This window comes from Akebia trifoliata, chromosome 1 (assembly GCF_017979445.1).
Source record: "Akebia trifoliata isolate Shusen 1 chromosome 1, ASM1797944v1, whole genome shotgun sequence".
NCBI lineage: Eukaryota > Viridiplantae > Streptophyta > Magnoliopsida > Ranunculales > Lardizabalaceae > Akebia > Akebia trifoliata.
The window spans coordinates 36,146,988-36,167,659 of record NC_141375.1 but is presented as its reverse complement, the minus strand read 5'-3'; the positions used below and the strand labels follow the sequence as shown (position 1 = coordinate 36,167,659).

At 33.8% G+C, this 20,672-nt stretch overlaps 2 protein-coding genes and 1 pseudogene across 2 annotated transcripts; all 3 read right to left on the bottom strand.

The window, feature by feature from the left end:
- LOC147412215 (serine/threonine-protein kinase CTR1-like) lies at nucleotides 1-2,484 on the bottom strand. Its single transcript, XM_086432631.1, has 4 exons — nucleotides 2,239-2,484; nucleotides 1,819-1,907; nucleotides 1,619-1,706; nucleotides 1-564 (listed from the first exon to the last, which is right to left on the bottom strand). The coding sequence occupies exons 1-4, from the start codon at nucleotides 2,440-2,442 to the stop codon at nucleotides 1-3; spliced, it is 945 nt and encodes a 314-aa protein (XP_086288757.1). The 5' UTR covers nucleotides 2,443-2,484.
- A 1,283-nt stretch (nucleotides 2,485-3,767) lies between these two features.
- Nucleotides 3,768-8,636, bottom strand: LOC147412214 (vacuolar protein sorting-associated protein 2 homolog 1). The gene is made up of 5 exons (XM_086457712.1): nucleotides 8,441-8,636; nucleotides 6,938-7,068; nucleotides 5,611-5,715; nucleotides 4,169-4,429; nucleotides 3,768-4,052 (listed from the first exon to the last, which is right to left on the bottom strand). The coding sequence occupies exons 1-5, from the start codon at nucleotides 8,475-8,477 to the stop codon at nucleotides 3,915-3,917; spliced, it is 672 nt and encodes a 223-aa protein (XP_086313838.1). The 5' UTR covers nucleotides 8,478-8,636; the 3' UTR covers nucleotides 3,768-3,914.
- Nucleotides 8,637-17,940: 9,304 nt separating this feature from the next.
- Nucleotides 17,941-19,740, bottom strand: LOC147412213 (protein BIG GRAIN 1-like A pseudogene; annotated as a pseudogene).
- Between the last annotated feature and the right edge of the window lie 932 nt (nucleotides 19,741-20,672).

Sequence of the window (20,672 nt, the reverse complement as noted above, 5' to 3'; positions counted from 1 at the left end):
TCAATTTTTCTTCTGCGTAAGATATAGTCTTGAGATGAGATTTAAAATCTTGCCTATTTCACCACTGTGTGCTTTCTCTCCATCTGACAAGAATCGAGCATGGCCAAAATCAGCTACTCGGACATGCATAGCATCATCCATGAATATGTTACTGGGTTTCAAGTCACGATGAATTAGCTTCGGCCTTTGTTCATGGAGGTATTGCATTGCTTGGGCGATCTCCAGCGCCTTTGCTACTCTATCTTCCAATGGCGGAAGAGGGACTGACCTCTCATCCCGCCTTTCCTCATGTCCATGCAACCATGCCTGCAGTGTCGTGCCTAAGAACTCTGTGACCACCCACCCATGGTCCGGTGGGTCTAGACAAGCCCCCATTAATCGAAGTACAAAAGGGTGGCGTTGTCGTGATAATGACTCAATTTCTTGGACAAAGAAAGCAACACCGTTCAAATTTGAGTTGAAGAAGTTGGGGTATATACACTTCACAGCGACATCGAGTCCTTTCCATGATCCTCGATATATATTAGCAGTGCTACCTTGGCCTATTTGTTCACACAGTTCAATCTGTAGATTGTGTCCCATGGATATACTTTTAATACCTCGTAAAAGTTTTTTATACAGCAAAAAAAAATTTCATATGTATATGACATATGGGTCGTTGAAAATTGTGAAAGTACGATTGGGTTATATGTTCATAAAGTTCTATGTGGATGTTTATGTAGCATCCAACATGATCCGTCACATCAGCCTAAAGGATACCTAAATCTTTTAGGGTTCACGATTTAGATTAAGTTTAAAAAAAATCAAAAGCCATTGAATTTTCAAACTAAAATGTGTAGATGAAAATATATATATATATATATATATATATATATATATATATATATATATATATATTTTCAAGTTTGTAAAATTTTGCATTCTACATCCAAGTAAAACCTCATCATGTGTTTGGTCAACGTTATATCTATACTGGTATTTTAGTCAGGGGCAGATTTAAAGTGGGGGAAATGGGGGCACTTGCCCCCATAAGAATTTTCAAACCTTCTTTGGAGAAATGAACTATTGCAATAGATAACAATGGTGAATAATGAACTATTGCTCTCCCAATTTGTTTTACACTCTTAGTTGCCCCCACAAAACAGTTTCCATTGTTATGTTGCCCCCACAAAAAAAATTACAATCTTCGTTGCCCTCACAAAAAAACTTATACTCTTACATTGCCCCCACATGAGTTAAATCCTGGCTCCGCCCCTGATTTTAGTAGATACAAATTTTGAGATTTTGTAACATTTAGAAAAATCTAATTATGTAATGACAATCAAAACTCGTTCTTAAATCACTGTAAAAAAAAAAAAGATTATATTAAAATATATTTGGTATTCGTGTTTGCTAACATCACCCCATTTTCTTGGATCTTGAATATCATTTTTTATAGGAGTGGGGATAATAAGATTCCCCCAAGTGGTAATGGGGATGTGCGGTTGTATATCTCGAGGCATAAAGTCTATGGTCCTGGCACACCCACGATAGGGGAGTCGATTGAGTATGCCACGTGGGAGAGTCATATTATCACGACTCTTTTTATAGGGATAGAAATTTTAGAATGTAAACTGACCTCGTGTGGCTCAATATACCATCCATTGATCTTGGCTTGATCTATGATGACTGCTAGATCGAGATTGCTGGTCAAGATAGGTGATACTCTGGGATGTAGCAATTTAGACAGAAATTAATTTGGAAGAAATAAGAAATAGTTGTTAGTAAATGGAAGCAGAAGAAGAAACCATTCTTGTGAGTTAGGTCAAAATATAGTACCTGAGATAATCTTCCACCCTTTCCAGTTGTGTTGTACACATTGCCTTGTGCACTCTCTGGGGTGGGGTTCGTCTTTCATTGTCAGTCATCTTTATCAACAAATTAAGTAAACCGAATCAAGGCACACCACAACTAAACAAATGTCATTTACCAACCTCACGAATACAATATCAACCTCATGAAAGTTGATTTAAAATTAAGAATTCGAATTATTTTATTAAATTGTTAACCATATAATTTTCATTATGACTAGCAATAAAATGGATTAGATCTTTTTTATAAAAATGTGCTTTTAACTCTTTTATGCTTGATTTTTTTTTTTTTAATTTGATAAATCGTGGATAATTCATATACTCGTATTATTATTATTCGCTTGTAATTCATGAATTATTCGGAGAAAGCTAACTAACTATATATGACCTTGTTATGGAGTTTACGAGTGGACCGGTGGTGGTGCTCGGGAGAGGTGGACCCCATCCCCCCCATGCAGCCATTAGCACTGCAGCATTTGGTTGGTTTAGGGGGCTTTTCCTTCTTTACTGGTAACGTGGACACCGGAGATGCTCTAGTCTTGAAATGCACCTTCCTTTGCTTCATCTGCTGCCCTTCGATTCCTACAATCATTATCTCTGTTTTTTTTTTTTTTTTCTTTTTATATGAAGATGAGAGCGAGCAAAGCAAAGAGGAAAAACATGGAAGAGGGGTTTGTGCTTCTTATGGTCTTGGATTTGTCCTTTATGGTCACAAAATGATGGATTTGGACGGAGTTTCTGAGGATGTATCACATATTAAAATAACCTCAACTTTGATATCAATCAATAAAATGACTTTGACATTGGGTTTTGCCGTTCTATTAGATAAATTAATACTTAGGTATCCTAAACAAGCATGTGTTACCTCGAAGATGACTAAATAAATAATTGAATTACATTCGACAAGATTCTGCCATCCTAACAAGAGTTTGGCAAACTTGTAATATTGTGGAAAAGGAAGTGCTAGACAGTGGCGTGTTGTTCCAAGAATAGAGACGACAGAACCGAGAGCTTGGAATGGCGGGACCTTCTTGGACTTTCTTCTTACACTTACCTTTATTTTCAAATATCTTATCGAAGAATGATTACTAAGTAAGGTTTCCTCTCTGTGCTTGGCATCCAAAAACATGATCCCATGTGGTAAAGAGGACAAAATTTTCAAAAAATATTTATTTTTTACTGTTGATTTTTATTTTAAATTTAGGAGTTTATTTTCAAAACCAACTTTTTTTTTTCTTTTTTTCCTCCCCATGGGAACTTAGTTTTTTCATGAAATTTAGAGTGCTGTGGGGGTTGGATTGCAAATATAGTAATCCATTTTAGTAAAATGACCTTTTAAGTCTTAAAATCTTACGAAGTTAGAAAGGAAAGTGTTTTTCATTGAAAATCAGAGGATCCTCCAAACGATCTTGGCAGTCAGCCATCACATCTTTTGATTAATGATAAAAGGTCCCAAAATGGTGCAAATCCATACTGATGTGTATGATATATGTAGTCTTTACATATTGATCCTTTTATTTATTTTCTCAGATTCTACATGATTTGCAACATAAAGTTCTTGAAAAATATTAACATAAAGCAAATTTTAAAATCTAACTTGTACTCAAAATAACTTTTAATACAAAATCATTTTTCAAATTCACCAAAACTCGCAACTAGCATCCTTTTTCAATACAAAAATGGTGAAAAATACAAGCTTTGTCAAGGTTGGCACTTCTCTGAAAAGTTTTTTCTTTCTCCTTTCCCCCACCCATATTTTTAAATCATGTATTTATAGAACTCCGACATTGGTATCTTATCAAGTTAACAATATGTACGTGTACATATGTATGAAGACACATGTTTAGGAATGTATGGTCATATATGTAAAAAGGGCACAAGTAAGAACTTTCCTTCTATATTAGAAGACATAATCTGTTGCAGCATATCAAGTAATTTGATTAAAATCACCAGCATTTCAAATATCAAATTAAATTCAGGTATAATCTCATTAATTACATCATCGATAACTTTCTGTCACAGTCGAACTTACATTTATATACTATACTATACAACACAAGATGATTACATTCTTCTTAAATTGTCTAACCTTGCCTGAAGATCATTATCTATCCCACCATCTTCATTCCCGGTTGATTCAGCTTGGGCAACTTTGTTATTTGCGGTTGGTGCAGTCACAGCCGATGCAGGTGCAGTCACAAGCTGAACAATTCAAACAACAAACATTAGAATTATTTCTCAAACAACATAACCTCTGCACTCGAGAAAACTTCCCCTTCCCCTTATATTAACAAAGACAGTTAAAAAGACATCTATACCTCTGAATTGATATCGATTCCAATCTCGTCGAGCACCTGACTCACAAGCTCTTCTGTTTCTTCCTCTTCCTCGTCCCCTTCCAAAGCATCATCAATGGCATCACCCATCACCTCAGTCACCATTTCCATCTTCTCATTCTGCCTCTCAAACTCTTGCATTATCTTCTGCAATGATGGTAAGTTCATCTGCCTATTCATCTGGCCCATTGCCTTGGTCACACCTTTCATGGCCTCGCCCATTGCTTGTGTCGATTTCAATGTCTGAATTTTTTATGAAAATGAGCCAACCATTCAGTAAGTTTCTGGCTCAAAAAATACTGTAATTAAACAAAAATTGTGGGGATTGCAACCTATGGGATACCCGAAAGTTCAAGTTTGCATTGGTGACCATTTTGTGTTACTTTGGTTGGGAGTTTCTCTACAGTTCTAACCTCAGGAGGGTGTCTCCCTTAGCTAGGGTTGTATTATTTCTTTCTTCTTAGAAAATTTGTTGAACTTGTGCCCCCCCCCCCCCCCCCCCCAAAAAAAAAAAAAGATAAGTAAAAGTTTTGTTGACAAAAGTGTTTGAGATGACCAACGATGTGTCTGACCAAATCCCACCAACAAATAAAATCCTTAAAAAAGACACCCTTAAAAACTCTTTAAAGACTTCATATCGAAAATCAGAAAACTTAGAATTGAAAAAATGATATCTTGCACTGAGTGCTTCAATCCATCAAATGCACGGCTACTCTCTCCTTCCAAATAGCCAAAAATTATGAACTAATGATAGATTAGAAATAATTATAAAAGTAATAGCTACAATGCAAAGAGAGATAAAAATGATAACCAACAAGCAAAAGCAAACCTCTCCTGTCAGTTTCCTTCTTTTATTTCATTATATTTGTTCAGTGATCTAGAATCGAAGGAGTTTAAAACAATTTTATTTTTATTTTTTCAAATTATAAGTGTCTCATTCCTCCTATCATCACTATATATTTTCCACAAACTCCTTACGGAAGATAAAATGGATTCAAGAAACAGTAGAGTAATTGTCTATATACAAAATGAGCAAATCCAGGGTTTTCAAAATAGTAATTTGTTAAATTCAAAAGGTCATCTTAATTGTTAAGGCATACCATTCGGGTGTCATAGTGGATGGTTATCTGTGACTAACATGAACTTGTGAGAACATAACACTTCAGCCAACAACTATTATGCAATATTCTTTACAAAGATACTTTGAAAAATATAATAATAGCAAATAAAGGAAACGCCACACTGCATATTATTCTGCATCACTAAATCAGATAGAGTATTCAAAAGGAACTATAGGTAACAAGTATTCAACAGGAACACCAGACAGTGATGAAAACATGTTGAGGAATCTCAGGAAGACTTTTTTTGCTACACATAAAATAAAGAAATCAACATAATATAAAACCAGAGTATGCAAACAGTACCTGAATTCTAAGAGCTACACCTTGGAGTTGTGATTTAAGTTTATAGAATTTTTCAACCTGATGACGTGTTCTAATAAGGTCCTTCGCCATTACTTTCACAGCTCCCTGAAATAGTATATAACACTGATATCAGAATTTTTTTTGGTTCAGATGGCTATGAAGCTCCTCTTATTTAGTCTCATTAATCATGCTACCTGCATTCCGACAAACAGATAATCACATAGTAGGTGATCCAATTTAATAGCACAAAAGCACTTAAATTGTTAAGAGTAGTATTAGGTACAAGAACTGATGAGTTAAATAAACCACACATGTACACACACAACCTACTAAAGGAACCAAACCAATGAAGGTGCAAAACTGAAAAAATGATGCACTAGGCATGAGAGGCAACATCACAATACAAACTAGAATGCTGGCTGTAAGGTTGGTTGGTGAGAAAGCATAAAAGATTCCACCAACATGAAATTATCTTGCATCAGTTGCAATTAGTTGGCATTCTTGATTTATTACTTTGTTGAAATACGTCAAGTGATTCACAGATTGTTGGATGACATATATTTGCATATTGTAAGCTACCCTTAGCTTTCTCTTTCCTGTTTCTAAACCAAATTTATAAAATTATTTAAAAGAAGCAAAGCTAAATGCTTACATGGTGAATACTAGTGACCAGGTTGTCCTACATCATTATCTTACACATTCTTTTACTTAAAATAATGAAAAGTACTTCAAAAATGACATCTACTACCATAAGGAGTACATTGTATGGACCAGTAATTGAATTGGGTTCGATGGGGCCAGTTCGTTTGACACTTCCATCAGTGTAAAACAGTAAAACATCTGCCTGTGTCATTGTTACATAGCCATAATGGGGAAAAGGGTTACACGTACATATAGCTAGATGCTGCCAAATACCTGAGCACTACCAAAACTTTTAAAATCAGTGCTCCAAGCCAGCCATTTTGAGTTATGAAAGAGACAGCAAAGAACGAAGAGCAGACGAATCCTAATTGAGATAATAATAATACTAAAATAATGGATTTTGTATTAGGCTATTTAAAGTGAAAATCCTACCCAAAACAAATCTACAAAGAATGGAAAATAGGCATTGAAAGACTCGCGTATTGTTAAAATTAACAAGCATAAAAAAAATAAAAATAAAATACTAACGTTGAAATGATTAAGCTTTGCTATACAAAGGTAAATAGAGAGACCCCCGCTGCTTATGTTAAACCCTTGAATAAGGATAAGTTGACTCGCTGATACAACATGCCAAGTGCTACACAATCCAACAAAATCGTAACTAGTATAAAAGAGTTAAACATACCATTTGTCCTTGCTTAGCACTTTTCTTTATCTCTAGAATGAGCTTCTTCTCTTGCGCTTGTAGCCCTTGTCTCTCCCTTTCTATTTCTCTAATAGATTTGTCTATCATCCTCTTATTTTCCCGGAGAAGCTCTGAACAATAAAACGACGCATAAGAATACAACACATAAATTTGAACTTCATGAGTGTCGTTAAAGGCATGACTGCCAGAAAGAGAAGTGGGTGGGAGAAACTCTATGGAAAGAGGAAAAGGGAAACGACCAGTAAAATTCATGTGATAAGGGAAAGGGGAAATCAAATTGAAAATGTATATGGAAACAACATAAATACCATGAGGAAAATGGCATAGAAAATGCTAGGTACCTTCTTATTGTTGTCCCCAATTCCCTTTCCTCTACAACCTTTACAATACTAGTATACTTAGCAAATTTCACAACCACATCGGGTCAACTTAAGATATTTTCGAAGTTAAAAGCTGACATTATGAGGTGATCTCAACCATCCAATCTATGAAGTATTTGAACATTTTTATAGATTATTAATTGAACCGAATGTGCTTACTTAAACATTTCCGTCTACTTGGGAATGAATTTCAACGCTTACCTCTCTTGGTCACCTAGACAAGAACACAAACCCAAGAAGGTGTAGCTCTGATGATCAGGCAAGGGAAATGTGACGACCCCAAAGAGATATAGGCTTGACTTTTCACACCACAGACGCCTAGCTATTTTTGGTGTATCGGTTGGGTTCGTATAATTTAGTATCAGAGCCAACACCATGTCACATATTCAAACCTTGGAAGGCCGGACTTGTGGTTTCCTCTACCTAGTGCCCCAAAAATAAGCGTAACATAGTGAAAGCTGCCACAGGGTAAGCTATGGAGGACATTCACAGCAAAGTGTGATGGTATATTACAACCTCAAAGAGATATGGGCCTAACTTTGAGCGCCACTGACACATGGGTATTTTTAGTGTATTGGTTGGGTTCCTATCAAGAAGCACCAGAGTGGGTTTCCACACTTCTACATGATCAGGTAAGCGTCTTGTTATATGATAGAGAATTGCGATCTACAATTTATTGATTCTAATCTTCATAACACAGGCATACCTCACTGTTTTAACAACCAAAATTACACACTTAGGTTATTTAAAATCAATAAAAATTTAAAACCCAAGGGTTCAAACAAGCACTACAAACCCTAATTGCTGCAATTTGTTGTGATTACTGAAGCTAATGTAATCTGATTGTAGGAACAAAATTCTCTTCAGATGCTTAGAAAGAAAAATTCATAATAAATTCAACAGAAAAAACAGCAAACCCTTTCGTTTTTTTTTTTTTTTTTTTCAATTTCAATTAAAAAATCAGCCCGCGAGAGAATAATTAAATAGGGAAAGGATTCGGAAACCCCAATTGTATGAGCAAAATCTCGAATTTTTTCGTTATAATCTTTTATTGAAATTTATATATTTAGAAAAAACGAGAAATTAATTGAAATATATTCACCTGCAGGGCTCTTTTTCTTGCCGAAAAGGAAACTCATCTTGACGGAAATTACAGTAGTTTTATATATTCTTCGATGCTTAAATACGCCGAAGTGCGATGAATGATCTGATCTCTCTCTCTCTCTCTCTTCTCTGCTCAAAAGTTCTCAAAGAGGTTGCTTTGAAGTTTGATCGATCGATGGACTTTCTAGTTTTTCCGTCTAATTTACGCGGTATTAATTATTATAGACAGTAGATTGGGAAGGATATTGATCCTTCATTCCTATTGGTACACGTGGCGTTATCTAGCATGGTTGGATTTTTATTTGGTGTGGTCAACCAAAGATTTTTTTTATGATTTTTTCGCTCACCCGATGAGACTGAATCATATTAAGGACTTTTCTTTCGGGCCAACGAGATGTTTCGAGGCTACGGTTGAAATAGGAATAGAATTATCTTCCCATTCCCATTCCCATCTACCCCAATAGTTTAGAGTTTGGGCCTTAGAAATCATGTTCTAATTTTAGTTAATTAGGAAAAACAATAAGTTGGTGGAATATCATGGAAAAGGAGAGAAGCATGGCTTCAAGTCATCTCCATATTGTTTAGAAGCATCGAGCCGGATTTTATATGGGTCTCAAACTTCACACTATCTCGCAAGATAAACAAGATGATTTGGATGATATTTTAAAATTTTTGACCTAATCAATTGATATTTTGTGTTTTTTTTATTTATTTTTTTTTGTATTGAAATATTTTTAATATAAATAAAATATGATTTGATAACTAAACATCTTATACTCTATCATATTTTATTAAGAAATTATAATTATTAACTTTTAAATATATATTTATTAATCAAATTAAATGATTTATTTTGTTAGAGACAAGTTGACTCGTCTGAGATAACTTAATCTCGTCCATGGATGAGACAAGGCGTCTAATCGAGTTTTTAGATCATGGGAAGAAGAAGAAAGAAAATAAAGTGGGGGCGAGGGGAGTGGAGGGGGATTCTTATAAATGAAGTAATAAAGTTGAAGTTATCATTGAGATATATTTTTGTAGGGAATATAGATTTAGACAAGGGAGGATAATCGACCAATTTTATCATATAGATTTGGAAAAACTCTACACTGTCTATGTTAATAATTAAAAGTCTTACTAAGGTTTCTAGGGTGCCACACTTACTAATCAACTATAGCCGGTTTTCTCTCAATCATACACCCAAAAGCCACTAAGTGCCACGATATGTTTTTCACAATGCCACATATGGTATACAATCAATCAATCAAGGCGTCTCCATCAATAGGTTCACATACAAGACTGTGATCTAGTCATTCTAAAATCTAAAAAGAAATGAAATCTTTGAATCATATATTCTTCAAAGGGAAAGGGTCGTCTGAAGCATTAATGGACTCAAAAGTTCTATGGTTATTCTTCTATATATATACATAGTTTTTATTTTATTTTATAAGCAAGAGAGTTAATGGTTAGTAATTAGTAGTGAAGACAGGTCATGAGGAGAAGAATTGTTAAATTTTAAGGTGATTTAGACATACCCTAAATTCTCAAACAGATGACATACCCTTGTTGACCTTGGTCTTCTCTTTGAGACAAATAGAAAATGAAGTAAATCCTCTCTCTCTCTCACCCCCTTGGAAAATGCATTTTCATCTCAAAGAAGTGCAAAAGAGATTTTTTATAAGTAACAATGGTGAAATCAATTCTTGGTGATCTACAAGTATTCGCTCCTTTAATCAAGTGATTGTTTTAAATTTTGGAAAAATAATCTAGCCACATAGAAATTAGCTTTGTATATATGTAAGGTGTAATGGGCAATGAGTGGACCAAGTAATTCTATATCGAAGGCTGGTCCAAACTAAGTGTTGTTAGGCCCAGGCCCACACACTATTTTCTATCTCAGACTTCTAAGCCCAAGCTTAACGCAATATGTGTTGTTGATATACAACGAACCAATTAAATTGGCTATTTTATGTAGAGCCCTGCTAAACTGACGCAAAAAACGTAGATACTCAAAAGTCAAATCACATTCCACATTTGTTGACCGGATTTGAGATTTTTTTTTCTTTTTTTTTTACTCAGTTTAATATTATGTTAATTTTTTCTTTTTTATAAAAAAACACTTTCCTAATTAGTAAGATTTTAAGCCTTACTAAGATTCGGCTCAAATGGATTAACACATTGGAAATCCAACACCACGGACCTCTAGATTACATGGAAAAATTCAGATATGATAAAATAAAATAAAAATACTTTTGAACTTAATCTAACATTTTGAAAATGAATGGCAATTTTTTTTTCGAAGTTCATAGAATTTTTTCCTCTACTATCCTAAAGCATTAGATCATGGTTTTTGCTGCCACAACTTGAGCACAAGAATAGTTAGGCTAGTTGGACTATTTTTTTTATTTTCCCTTCACATATTGATAATATATAAGATATCCCCTAAATTTTAAAATTGAAATCATTCCCCTTTGACCTTTATCTTTATTGATAAATTAATAGAAAATATCAAATACCCTCATCTTCAACTTGTAAATAAAACAAATCTGATTTTTTTCTTCTCAAAGTCAACCATCTTCGATATCTTTTTTACCCTAATTCATCACTTGAACATTTAAATAACATCATATCTATCGACTCCTAGAACCGGGTTCATTCTTGATTGACGAACCACGAATCCAAATTCATACTGAGTGAACCAACGAATCAGGTAACATAGGCCATCAAATTTGAAATAGGCTTCAACTGTAAATGCCAGATGTTATACTAGAAAAAATCTTTAGACAGGCAGTAACAAATAGTTGAGATTCAAAAAGCATCTCGAGGATAATTCCCTATTTCAGTATTGACTCTGAAGTCAATCAGCAAGCACTATTGATCTATAGTTGAAGGGAATATTCCTCTCCCACTTTGGATGAAGAAATGTAAAGATTCGATGAGATCCGAAAAGGGGATACGTTGTTGACCCAAGATGCAAAGTTGTGAGTAGTTGTAAGTGATGGTGGGTGTGTAATGACCCTTGGTAGTGACTCACTTTATACAATGTGCCCCAAAGATGTGACAACAAAGTCAATTTGCAACTTTTGTTTGGTCCCTTATTAATTACTACTAATAGAATCATCCAATCTAATTAATTATAATGTAGGATGTTATCCATATGAATAGGAAATTCTTATGCAGTAATATAATCCAAGTCTGAGACCTTAATTATCGACTAGTCCTCGGGCAAAATCATATCCACTAATGTCACCAAATTGGTAAAAGTAAACTCTTGATGAGCCATCCCAAATTGCAATCCAGGGGATTGCCATAATTATTAGCTTTTTTTTTTTTTTTTTTTTTTCACAAAGTAATCAAACGTTAATTTTATCACATGGGCCAGCTAGGTAAATTATACAATGCTATATATTAAGGGACATCTTTCTCTAATTATCCTCTTTTATATTTTTTTTAGTTGAGGTTATGGGTGAAATGCCACAGCAACCCTGAGGTAGCTTGTTTGCCCTAAAATGTCTTCAAGTGTTGTAGTTATTTGGACATTTAGGGGTAAACCACTTTTTCCGCGCATTCAACAAGAGTGATACCAAATCGATGGTGATATTGAATCTCCACCATTAAGATATGATCGTAAATAATAATATATTTATTATTAATTAATTAATTAAGTGTCTTGATTAAGTTAGTCTTATAACCCCAATAGGTTGGATTAATGGCAATTTTGGACCGATAAGCGGTTAATTCCCATAGGTTGTGAGTTGATAACCAACATGAGCATTAATTCCTCAGAGGCCACCTACAATGGTGCACTCTCACTTGTGTGTGTGTGTGTGTGTGTGTGTGTGTGTGTGTGCGCGCGCGCGCGCTCCTGCTTGCACACGTAAGCGTGCGCGTGTGCATTGTATGTTTTAGAAGTTGAGGGTTCTTTTCAATTTTTTAGATTTATTTTGAACTTCAGACTTGGTTCTACCACTTGTTCAATGCCATTTTGAAAACAGTAGTTTGTTCAAATAAGAAGAGAGAAAGGAAAGGCTATGCATGGACCATCAAAAGAAATCCCATTTTTTTCAATCAAAATAAGTTACTTTATACGATTCAAATTTTATCTTTGAAATGTGTTCCATCCTCAAAGATACATGTTTTACGTTGACAATTGGATATCATGTTTACTCGATGGGGATTGCACGTTTCTTTGACGACTATGCTATGATTTTTTCATGTCTTTAAGACTATTCCAACAGAAAGGTATTGCCTAGTTTAGGTGGTAGAGTCTATAGAAGATGATGCCACAAACCTAAATTCGACTCCTGTCATGACCAAGTTATTGATTGATAATTTACCAATAAAACAAAAATGATTCTTACGAAATTTCAATTAATTCATAAATAACTCAGTGAATTTTAACTACATAAAATCATTACTCTATGTCATCTTTTAAAACAATTTTTAATATTTGAATATAATATTTTTGAGACAAACCATTATAAATGTTATATATTATTTTACATAAATCTTAAATTTTTAATAAAAATTATGTTATTTAATTCTTATTATTTAGAAAACTCTATTGAATGTGTACTTTGAATTATGACACATAGTCAAGCATCTCACACGAGGCACTAACGTTTCATGTTTCATAAATCCATTAAAAAATAAATCAAATTGAATTTTTTTCAAAGACCAGAGAGGGAAAAAAAAGTTCAAAAAAAGCAAAGAAATTTTTTTGACCATATGTCACAATTTCTTCTCGGGATTCGCAAACTCATTGATATTTTTCTCTCTCCATTTTTAGGAAAAAGCTGACTTTGTTTCATTTTCGAGCATCGTATCCATGGAAACGTGTCATAATGGAAACATTGTAGATACTTTAATTAAGAAAAAATGGTGTGTGTTGGATAACGTGTAATACTTTGACGCGTGTCGAATGACTAATTTGCTAGGTGGAAAGGAGGCAAAAGATCATCTTACATGATTATTGATATCTTGTTTCTGACTCAAAGAGTCCAAGTGTTTTATGGGGATACGTGTCAGAAAGACACACGTGCTAAGCCCGAAACTGGTTTCGGACAGCCAGTCCAGAATATCACGTGCGTGACTGTATTGGACGATGTACTTACTTTGTCCATGTTAGCACGCTTGAGCCGTAATTACGCCTCAGCTGCCAATGTACAGCACGTGCAGGGCCACACCTTAGAGATCCCAACTCTAGTCATCGTAAAATAGATAGGGACGAAGCAAGAAAATGTCACGTACGACAATAAAATTTTATATTTTTTCTCTATTGCCCACCCAATGTGTGCTAATTCTTCTGCGATCAACATGTGAATTGGGGTGGTATTAGCAATAGTTGGTGTTGTGATAGAATTTCTATTTCTTTTTTCGATAAAAGATTGAAATTTTTTTATCATTCTACTCAAGTTGTGTGATAGTTATGAAAAGGCGAATAATAAAGTTCGAGACAAAATGACGATTAAGCACATATGATGAGCATGTGATGATATAATCAAATAACATGCTTATGAAAATTAGATACAATTGAAGCATTATTATTGAAAGAGTTGTGATAATCTGACTACCGCACGTGACATACTCAATCGACTAACGTAAAAAGTTTGAAAATCATAGATTTGCACTCTTCAGAATACATGATTCCCTCAAAATACTCATTTTTATGAGAAAGTGCAATTGTGTATCCCGATGAGCAAATATCTATGATTGTCGAACTTGTCATATCAAGATAGTCGATTGAATTTGCCTCATGGGGTAGTCAGATTATCACGATTCTTGTTGAAAAAAAAAAAAAATATATATATATATATATATATCATTTATTAGTGTCTTTAGGAAGTTCATCCTCGATAGTATTGCAATCATTCAATTGGAGTGATATGGATCAATCTAAATATGATATGAAAAAAGATTTTCAAAAACTATTTAAATCTATAACCAAAGTAAAGATATACAATTTCTCTTAGAAAAAATATTTTACTCTATCCAAAATTTAGTGATTTGATCACCATAGTGTGAGTAGGCGAAGAATGAGATTGAAAATAAAAAAATTAGAACTTGTTAGATGTTACCAAACTGACAAAAGAAGAGATTTGGAATTGAAAAGAAAATTACTCCTTATGGATAGTATTTCTAAAAATCAATCTCGAAGGTTAAGAAGATGTTTCTGCTAATTATAAGTCACTACTACATGAAAAAATGGGTAAATTTGTTGTTCAAGTCCATTATATTGAACTGTTTTTTCCATGTAGTGCTTGAAAGAGTCACATCTAATTTGCTCTTTTTCATGTAATGCAGGATTGGTTCAACTTACTAGAAATAAAAATATATTTTTAATTATATAGAATATATAAAATGTGATTTCTATTAATAATGAAATATTTTTCTACCTTAGATGAATGAATTAAATCCTACCATGTGGAATTTGTATGTCTGACTTATTATGAGAGTCTAGACAAATAAGGGTATCAATTGAACTTGTTGGCTCATTAATCATACCTAGCCCACCCAAAAAAGAAGGGTTAGGGCCTTGAACTTGAGCCTGCAAAGATAGGATTAGGCTCAGATGGATTAAAGCTTAATAGTGCCAAAACCGGCTCAACCTAGGAATATATTTTAAATGTATATATATTCATATAGATAAATGTATGATTTTGTATAAAAGATAATTAAATTATATTAGGATCAGGTTCGGATATAACCAACTTAAGCCCGATAGAAGTATAAGGTCAACTTCAAGCATAGCCAACCTCTTTAGAGCCGTGTTAGGACTCAACCAATCTCTGCCCTAATCCTCCAATTGGCACTTCTATACATTGGTCATAACTGATTAAGAGATGGATGGGTTGAATGTTGAACTTTTTTTTTTTTAGTGATACCTAAACTGGCCAATATTTTAAGAAAATTATTGACCCAACAAATTTTTTGACATATTTATAATAATAAAAAAAGATAAATATCCATTTTTGTATTTATGTCTTCTTACCAAAATAGGTATATGTTGTCAATATGAGTGGACAATTTTGTCTTATACATTACTCTTTTGGTGTTTTCTTTTTTTTTTTTTTTTTTTTTTTTTATATTAGAAGTCCTTGATAAAATGGATAAATAAGACAATTTCACTTTTTAATAACTTGTAATAGACAAATGATAATGATGAAGGAAGTAGTGAAGGGTCAAACCCTAGAATGATAGGATGTCACACCCATGTGAAATTTGATCAAAAGGAAGAATGATCAGATGAATTAGGGTCCAGTATATAATTTAATTTCCCTAATATTGTAAAAATTTTATCAAACCTTCACAAAACGCCTATAATTCTCTAATGATATTTTATTTAAGTCCTATCCTCGAAAAGAATGCAAGTAATATTGATGGTTTCAGTCATCCAATCATTTTCTTTTTTGACTAAAATAGATGATTTTTTAAGAACAACCCTTGGATTGGCGGACTTGAAGCCCTTGTACATTCCCATAAATAATTTTCTAGGTTATTTTGGTCTATCATATTAGGGATAATTTAGGAATTTGAAATCGATGAAGACAAGTTCAAGATTAAAACAAAATTAGTCAATAAGTAATCTCCAATTAGATTTGGTATTGATGTGATAATTTTACTTTCTATATAGGCCCATTGATTATTTAATGTGGTTTAGTTCAATAAGTAGGTGTCCAGAGCCATTAGAATTGATTAGTGATAACTTTATAATTTAGTTAGAGTACGTAAGTCAAAAAAGAACACTATTATAATTTAATCACAGTGTTATGATTGTTTGGTACTCCAAAATCACTTATTTAAGTTTATTTTTGGTTTTAATAAATATATCATGGCACGCTTTCATCGTAGCACACTACACACCTTTTGAGAGCTATACAAAAAGTAAGTTTTAAATAAAACAAATAACAAAAAAAAAAAAATTATAAATCAAAGGTGTTGCAGAATATTGTATATTATGTTGTGTTACGCAGAGTTGTGAGGGGCAACAGCTAGCACTTCTATCTAGGTCTAGGGTTGTAAAACTCATGAAAAAATAGTGATTGTTCTTGTTTTGTTCTGTGGATGAAGTCACATTGTCGAATCACGTAAATCTTTGTATTTTGTGTAATTGTATTATCTTTGATATTTCATTTTTTTTTTACACAAATCATGATTCCACATATGAGGATGTTTATGATTTTTTCAAAAGTTATAATATTTTTCACCACGAATACAAGAGAGTCTCTCAATGAAATGTTTCAATTAAATGAACAAGAGCTGAGTTTGATAATAGGGACTACTGACTAGTGACTAATCCCATCCCAAAGGATGTGGAGAAACCACCATGAACGCAACAAATAAATAAATATCAAATCCAACATCGGAGTCTTGTGTGATATGTATTCGACTTGGACTTGACGTATTAGTCAAGGGAGGGTTTGATTACTGAAATCTAGGATTAGGATTTTTGCATCCATCCAAAGGAAAACTTATAAATATTTGAAAATATATAGAAGAAATTTGATGTATCTATTATCCTAATATCTTCTACTATGTATCAAACGACTTGGACCTCTGAATAATTTTTCTAATGCAAACTTGAAAAAGTTGGATAAAGATGAAATCAAGCTCGAATTGTTTGCACAAATCCGAAGACATTGCGTTTATTGCATCCACAACCCACATCCATCATTGTAGGACAACGAATATTTTGTGGTCCATCCATTTAACACTTGTATTTTGATCAGATTGAGAAATTGATAGCAGGAGATTCATCCATAAAATAACATAGAGGTTGTAAGCAAAATATTATTACCCATATGACAATTTCTATATAAATTATGTATTGGATAATTAATTAAAATTATTGTTTTAGATAATATTTTTATTGGATTAGTAATGTGAGTATGTAACTGATAAAAAAGTTGCTATTTTTTTTTTTCTTATTTGATTACACAAAAAATAATAAGATAAATATAAGAGTTGTGCCAGAGTGACATTAAAATTTACATCGTTCCACACATCGCTGACATGGAGGTGCCCACAAAACCGTTGATGATTTCCCTCTTATCTCGATGAAAAGCATCCACGTTTAACAACGTCTGAAACGATGTAAATTTCCGTCTCACTTCAGCATTTTCTTCTGAAGTGAGATTGAGTCAGTGATTATTCGCCATTCTGAATCTTAATAACTGAAGTAAATGATGTAATTTTTTACGACACCATACGTTCAATTGAGGTGAGGGCCCAAGAGAAAGCAAAATCTCTTCTCTCTTTCTTTCTCTCATGGAGAAGATCTGCCTTAGCTTTACTTTACCTCCTTTGTGTCGTCTTCGACTGTCGCGTGTGAACACGATCTCGAATCTTCATCAACTACTTTACCTTCTTTTATTTATTTTTTTCTTTTTTTATTTTTTCACTTTAATCACGATTTCGATTTCTCTTCGAATTCGAGATTTATGATTCCTCAGACCTTTGGAAGATCTGTCCCTGTTTCGTAAAAAACAAAAATTCACAAAAATACACACAGATTGGGAAAAAGAAATTTTACCAGATGTCATGTAAACCCCCAAACCAGTCATTAAGAAAGATAAAAATTAAAAAAAAAAAAAATCATTTTTTTTAAGGTTATTGAACTACAGAATGAAGCCACTAGCGATGGCGCGATTCGTCTCGAGATGAGTCGTTTCGTACACTGGAAGCTCTTCTCTGTACCTTTCGATCCCAATCGCTGAAAGATTGTCAAGTTCGAAGAGATCAGAGCTCGAACAGCTCGCTGCATCATCTTCGTCCTCCTCATCTTCATAATCATCGCGATCTCTTGAACCGAAATTATTCTTCTCTCGATTTTCTAGATAAACTCTGAGTAGATCTCTTGAAGCTTCTTCGACTCTTCGATTCTTCTCCACGAGATGGTTTTTGAGTTCCTCATTAAGCGACATTAAGTTTGGATCATCTTCGAAAAGACATTTGTGTCCGCACGGTCGAGAATCTTCATCCACGATCACACTAACAGGATAAAATCTGACGGACCTTTGGATGCCATTTATTAATTTTCCTCTCGAAGGAGTTTTGCTTAAACAAGATCTCGAAAACGAAGAAGCCGAAGAACACGTCGATGCTTGCGCAGATTTCGATTTCCTCTCATAACCTAAATCTTCACCGATTTTCGCTTTTTTTGTGTTTCGTGCTGTGAACATCGAATTAAGGAAATTCGCAAGCCGGCCTCCTGGAGAGATCGGTTGCTTGACCTTCTTTAAATCTCCGTAGATCTTCAAAGCTCTCGATTTCGTCTTGTTGAAGCGTCCTTCGTGCTTTTGCTTATGCTGAGAAACAGAGTTTTTCTCGTGATGATCAATTTCATAAACGTTTGATTTCCTCTCTTCAAAGTTCAGAGACCTCTCTAACTTGATAGAAGCACCGGTTCGAACCGGTTTAGGCTTCTGCGAGGTGAAGGACGATGATCTTGATCCGTGGACAGATTCTGCTTCAGAGGACGAAAAAACTCCTCCGCAGCTAGAATCCGAAGAACTTGAAGTCGAATGGAAGACAGTAGAAGAACGATTGTTGTTTAGTTTTCGATCGAAATCAGGAACTGATTTCCGCCTAACAACAACCTTCTCGCTGACCTTCTTTTCCATCCATTTCTCGATCATACAAGCTTTTCTGAAACTCTCCATCTCTTCTTCATCTTTTATTGTGTTAACCGCTCTTCTTGTGCTGCTGGTACTGTTTTGCTTCTTTTTCATGGCTTCTCTGTAATGAACAAAGTTTTGATCTTTTCCTTCCCTGTCTCCTTCGTCGATTGAACGGTAAATGGCGTCTAAAAGAGTCGAAGAGAAAGATGGACTTTTCGTTCCGTGCTGAAATTTATCTTCTCGTAATGATTTCTTCCACTGATCCATGGGAGACTTATAGAACAATGAGATCAAAGAAAAAAACAAGAACCACAGTAGTTCTTCAGGTTGTGTTGCTTTATTGTCTGCTATGAGAACGCCAAAAACTGCAGTAGAGATCACTCAATAGAACCAAACAAAGCAACAAGACAGAGACTCTCAGATAGAGAGAGAGAGAGAGAGAGAGAGAGAGTAGAGTCTCGATTTGTTTTTCTCTCTAACTGTTTGTGAACTCTGAGTGATTCTGAATGAGAAGGAAACAAAGCAGACAAAGTAATCGATGGCTCTTAGACCTTGGAAGTCTTTTTTTTTTACTAGCTTTTGATTTTTGAAGAAAATTGAGAGAGAGCAATGAAAGGCAAATGCCACGCCGGGGGAGCAGTGACTAGTGAGAGATAGACTTTGGTTTCTACTCGCTTTTAAAGGCTCACGCGTGTGTATAATGTATCAGTATGTACTGCCAGGTTAGATTTGATGACGTGGCACTAATGCGAACTTTTTTTATCCTCTCGGTACCCTTTCTTTATTCTGAAATGACGTATCTTACCCTCTTTGTCCTCTGTTTTAAATTTGAACTTGCTATCCTTATTAAATTGGTAAAATTACTTAATAGTCCCTGATGCTAACTTTTCTTTTAATTTAGTTCTTGACTTTTACAAATTATCAAAATAGTTCATTTAGTAAATCTCTCTTTTTAAAATAATTCTTGAACCTTACTCTAGACATTTTTCACAATTAGAATGTCGAAACTGTCATAATCATTCAAATTCACCATTTTCGTTAGAAAAAATTGGATTTCTGACATCTTAATCGAGATTTAGACTCCATTCCAATGAAAAGGGTTTGAGAAGGAAGAAACTATTTTCAAGTATTTTGCAGATGTATATAAGAAATTGAGAATTTTTTTTCAATTATTTTGCTTCATATTTGGATGAAAATCGATTAGAAATGGTTCTTTTGGTTTGAAATCAACTACATAAGTCATCATGTCAAATTTTTTAAATCAATCTTTTCATGTATTTTAGTTGGAAAAACTTTAAAAAAAAAAAAAAATTGGTTGGGTTTTTACAGTGTTAAGGTCGACAATTTTTTAATTATTGTCAACCTCACCAATTATTTTTATTGCTAAGGTCAACAATAATTAAAACATTGGTGATCTCAACAATAATTTTTTTAATTTTTTTTGGACCTTGATGCCGTAAAATTCACCAATTTTCATTTTTTTTTTGAGTTTTTCCAACTAAAATACATGGAAATATCAACTTAAAACTTGATATAACGAATTATGTAAATAATTTCAAATCAAAAGAACAATCTTCGATTGATTTTCATATAAAAAGAAAGCAAAACAAT

Excerpts from the sequence above, each read along its gene's own strand:
- LOC147412215 (XM_086432631.1), bottom strand. The coding sequence starts at position 2,442 with ATGATTGTAGGAATCGAAGGGCAGCAGATGAAGCAAAGGAAGGTGCAT. Across the intron at positions 1,908-2,238 it reads CTCGTAAACTCCATAACAAG|ATGACTGACAATGAAAGACG; the intron begins GTCATATATAGT and ends TTGTTGATAAAG. Across the intron at positions 1,707-1,818 it reads AGGGTGGAAGATTATCTCAG|AGTATCACCTATCTTGACCA; the intron begins GTACTATATTTT and ends GCTACATCCCAG.
- LOC147412214 (XM_086457712.1), bottom strand. The coding sequence starts at position 8,477 with ATGAGTTTCCTTTTCGGCAAGAAAAAGAGCCCTGCAG. Across the intron at positions 5,716-6,937 it reads GTGCTAAGCAAGGACAAATG|GGAGCTGTGAAAGTAATGGC; the intron begins GTATGTTTAACT and ends ATACTATTTCAG. Across the intron at positions 4,430-5,610 it reads GTGTAGCTCTTAGAATTCAG|ACATTGAAATCGACACAAGC; the intron begins GTACTGTTTGCA and ends TAAAAAATTCAG.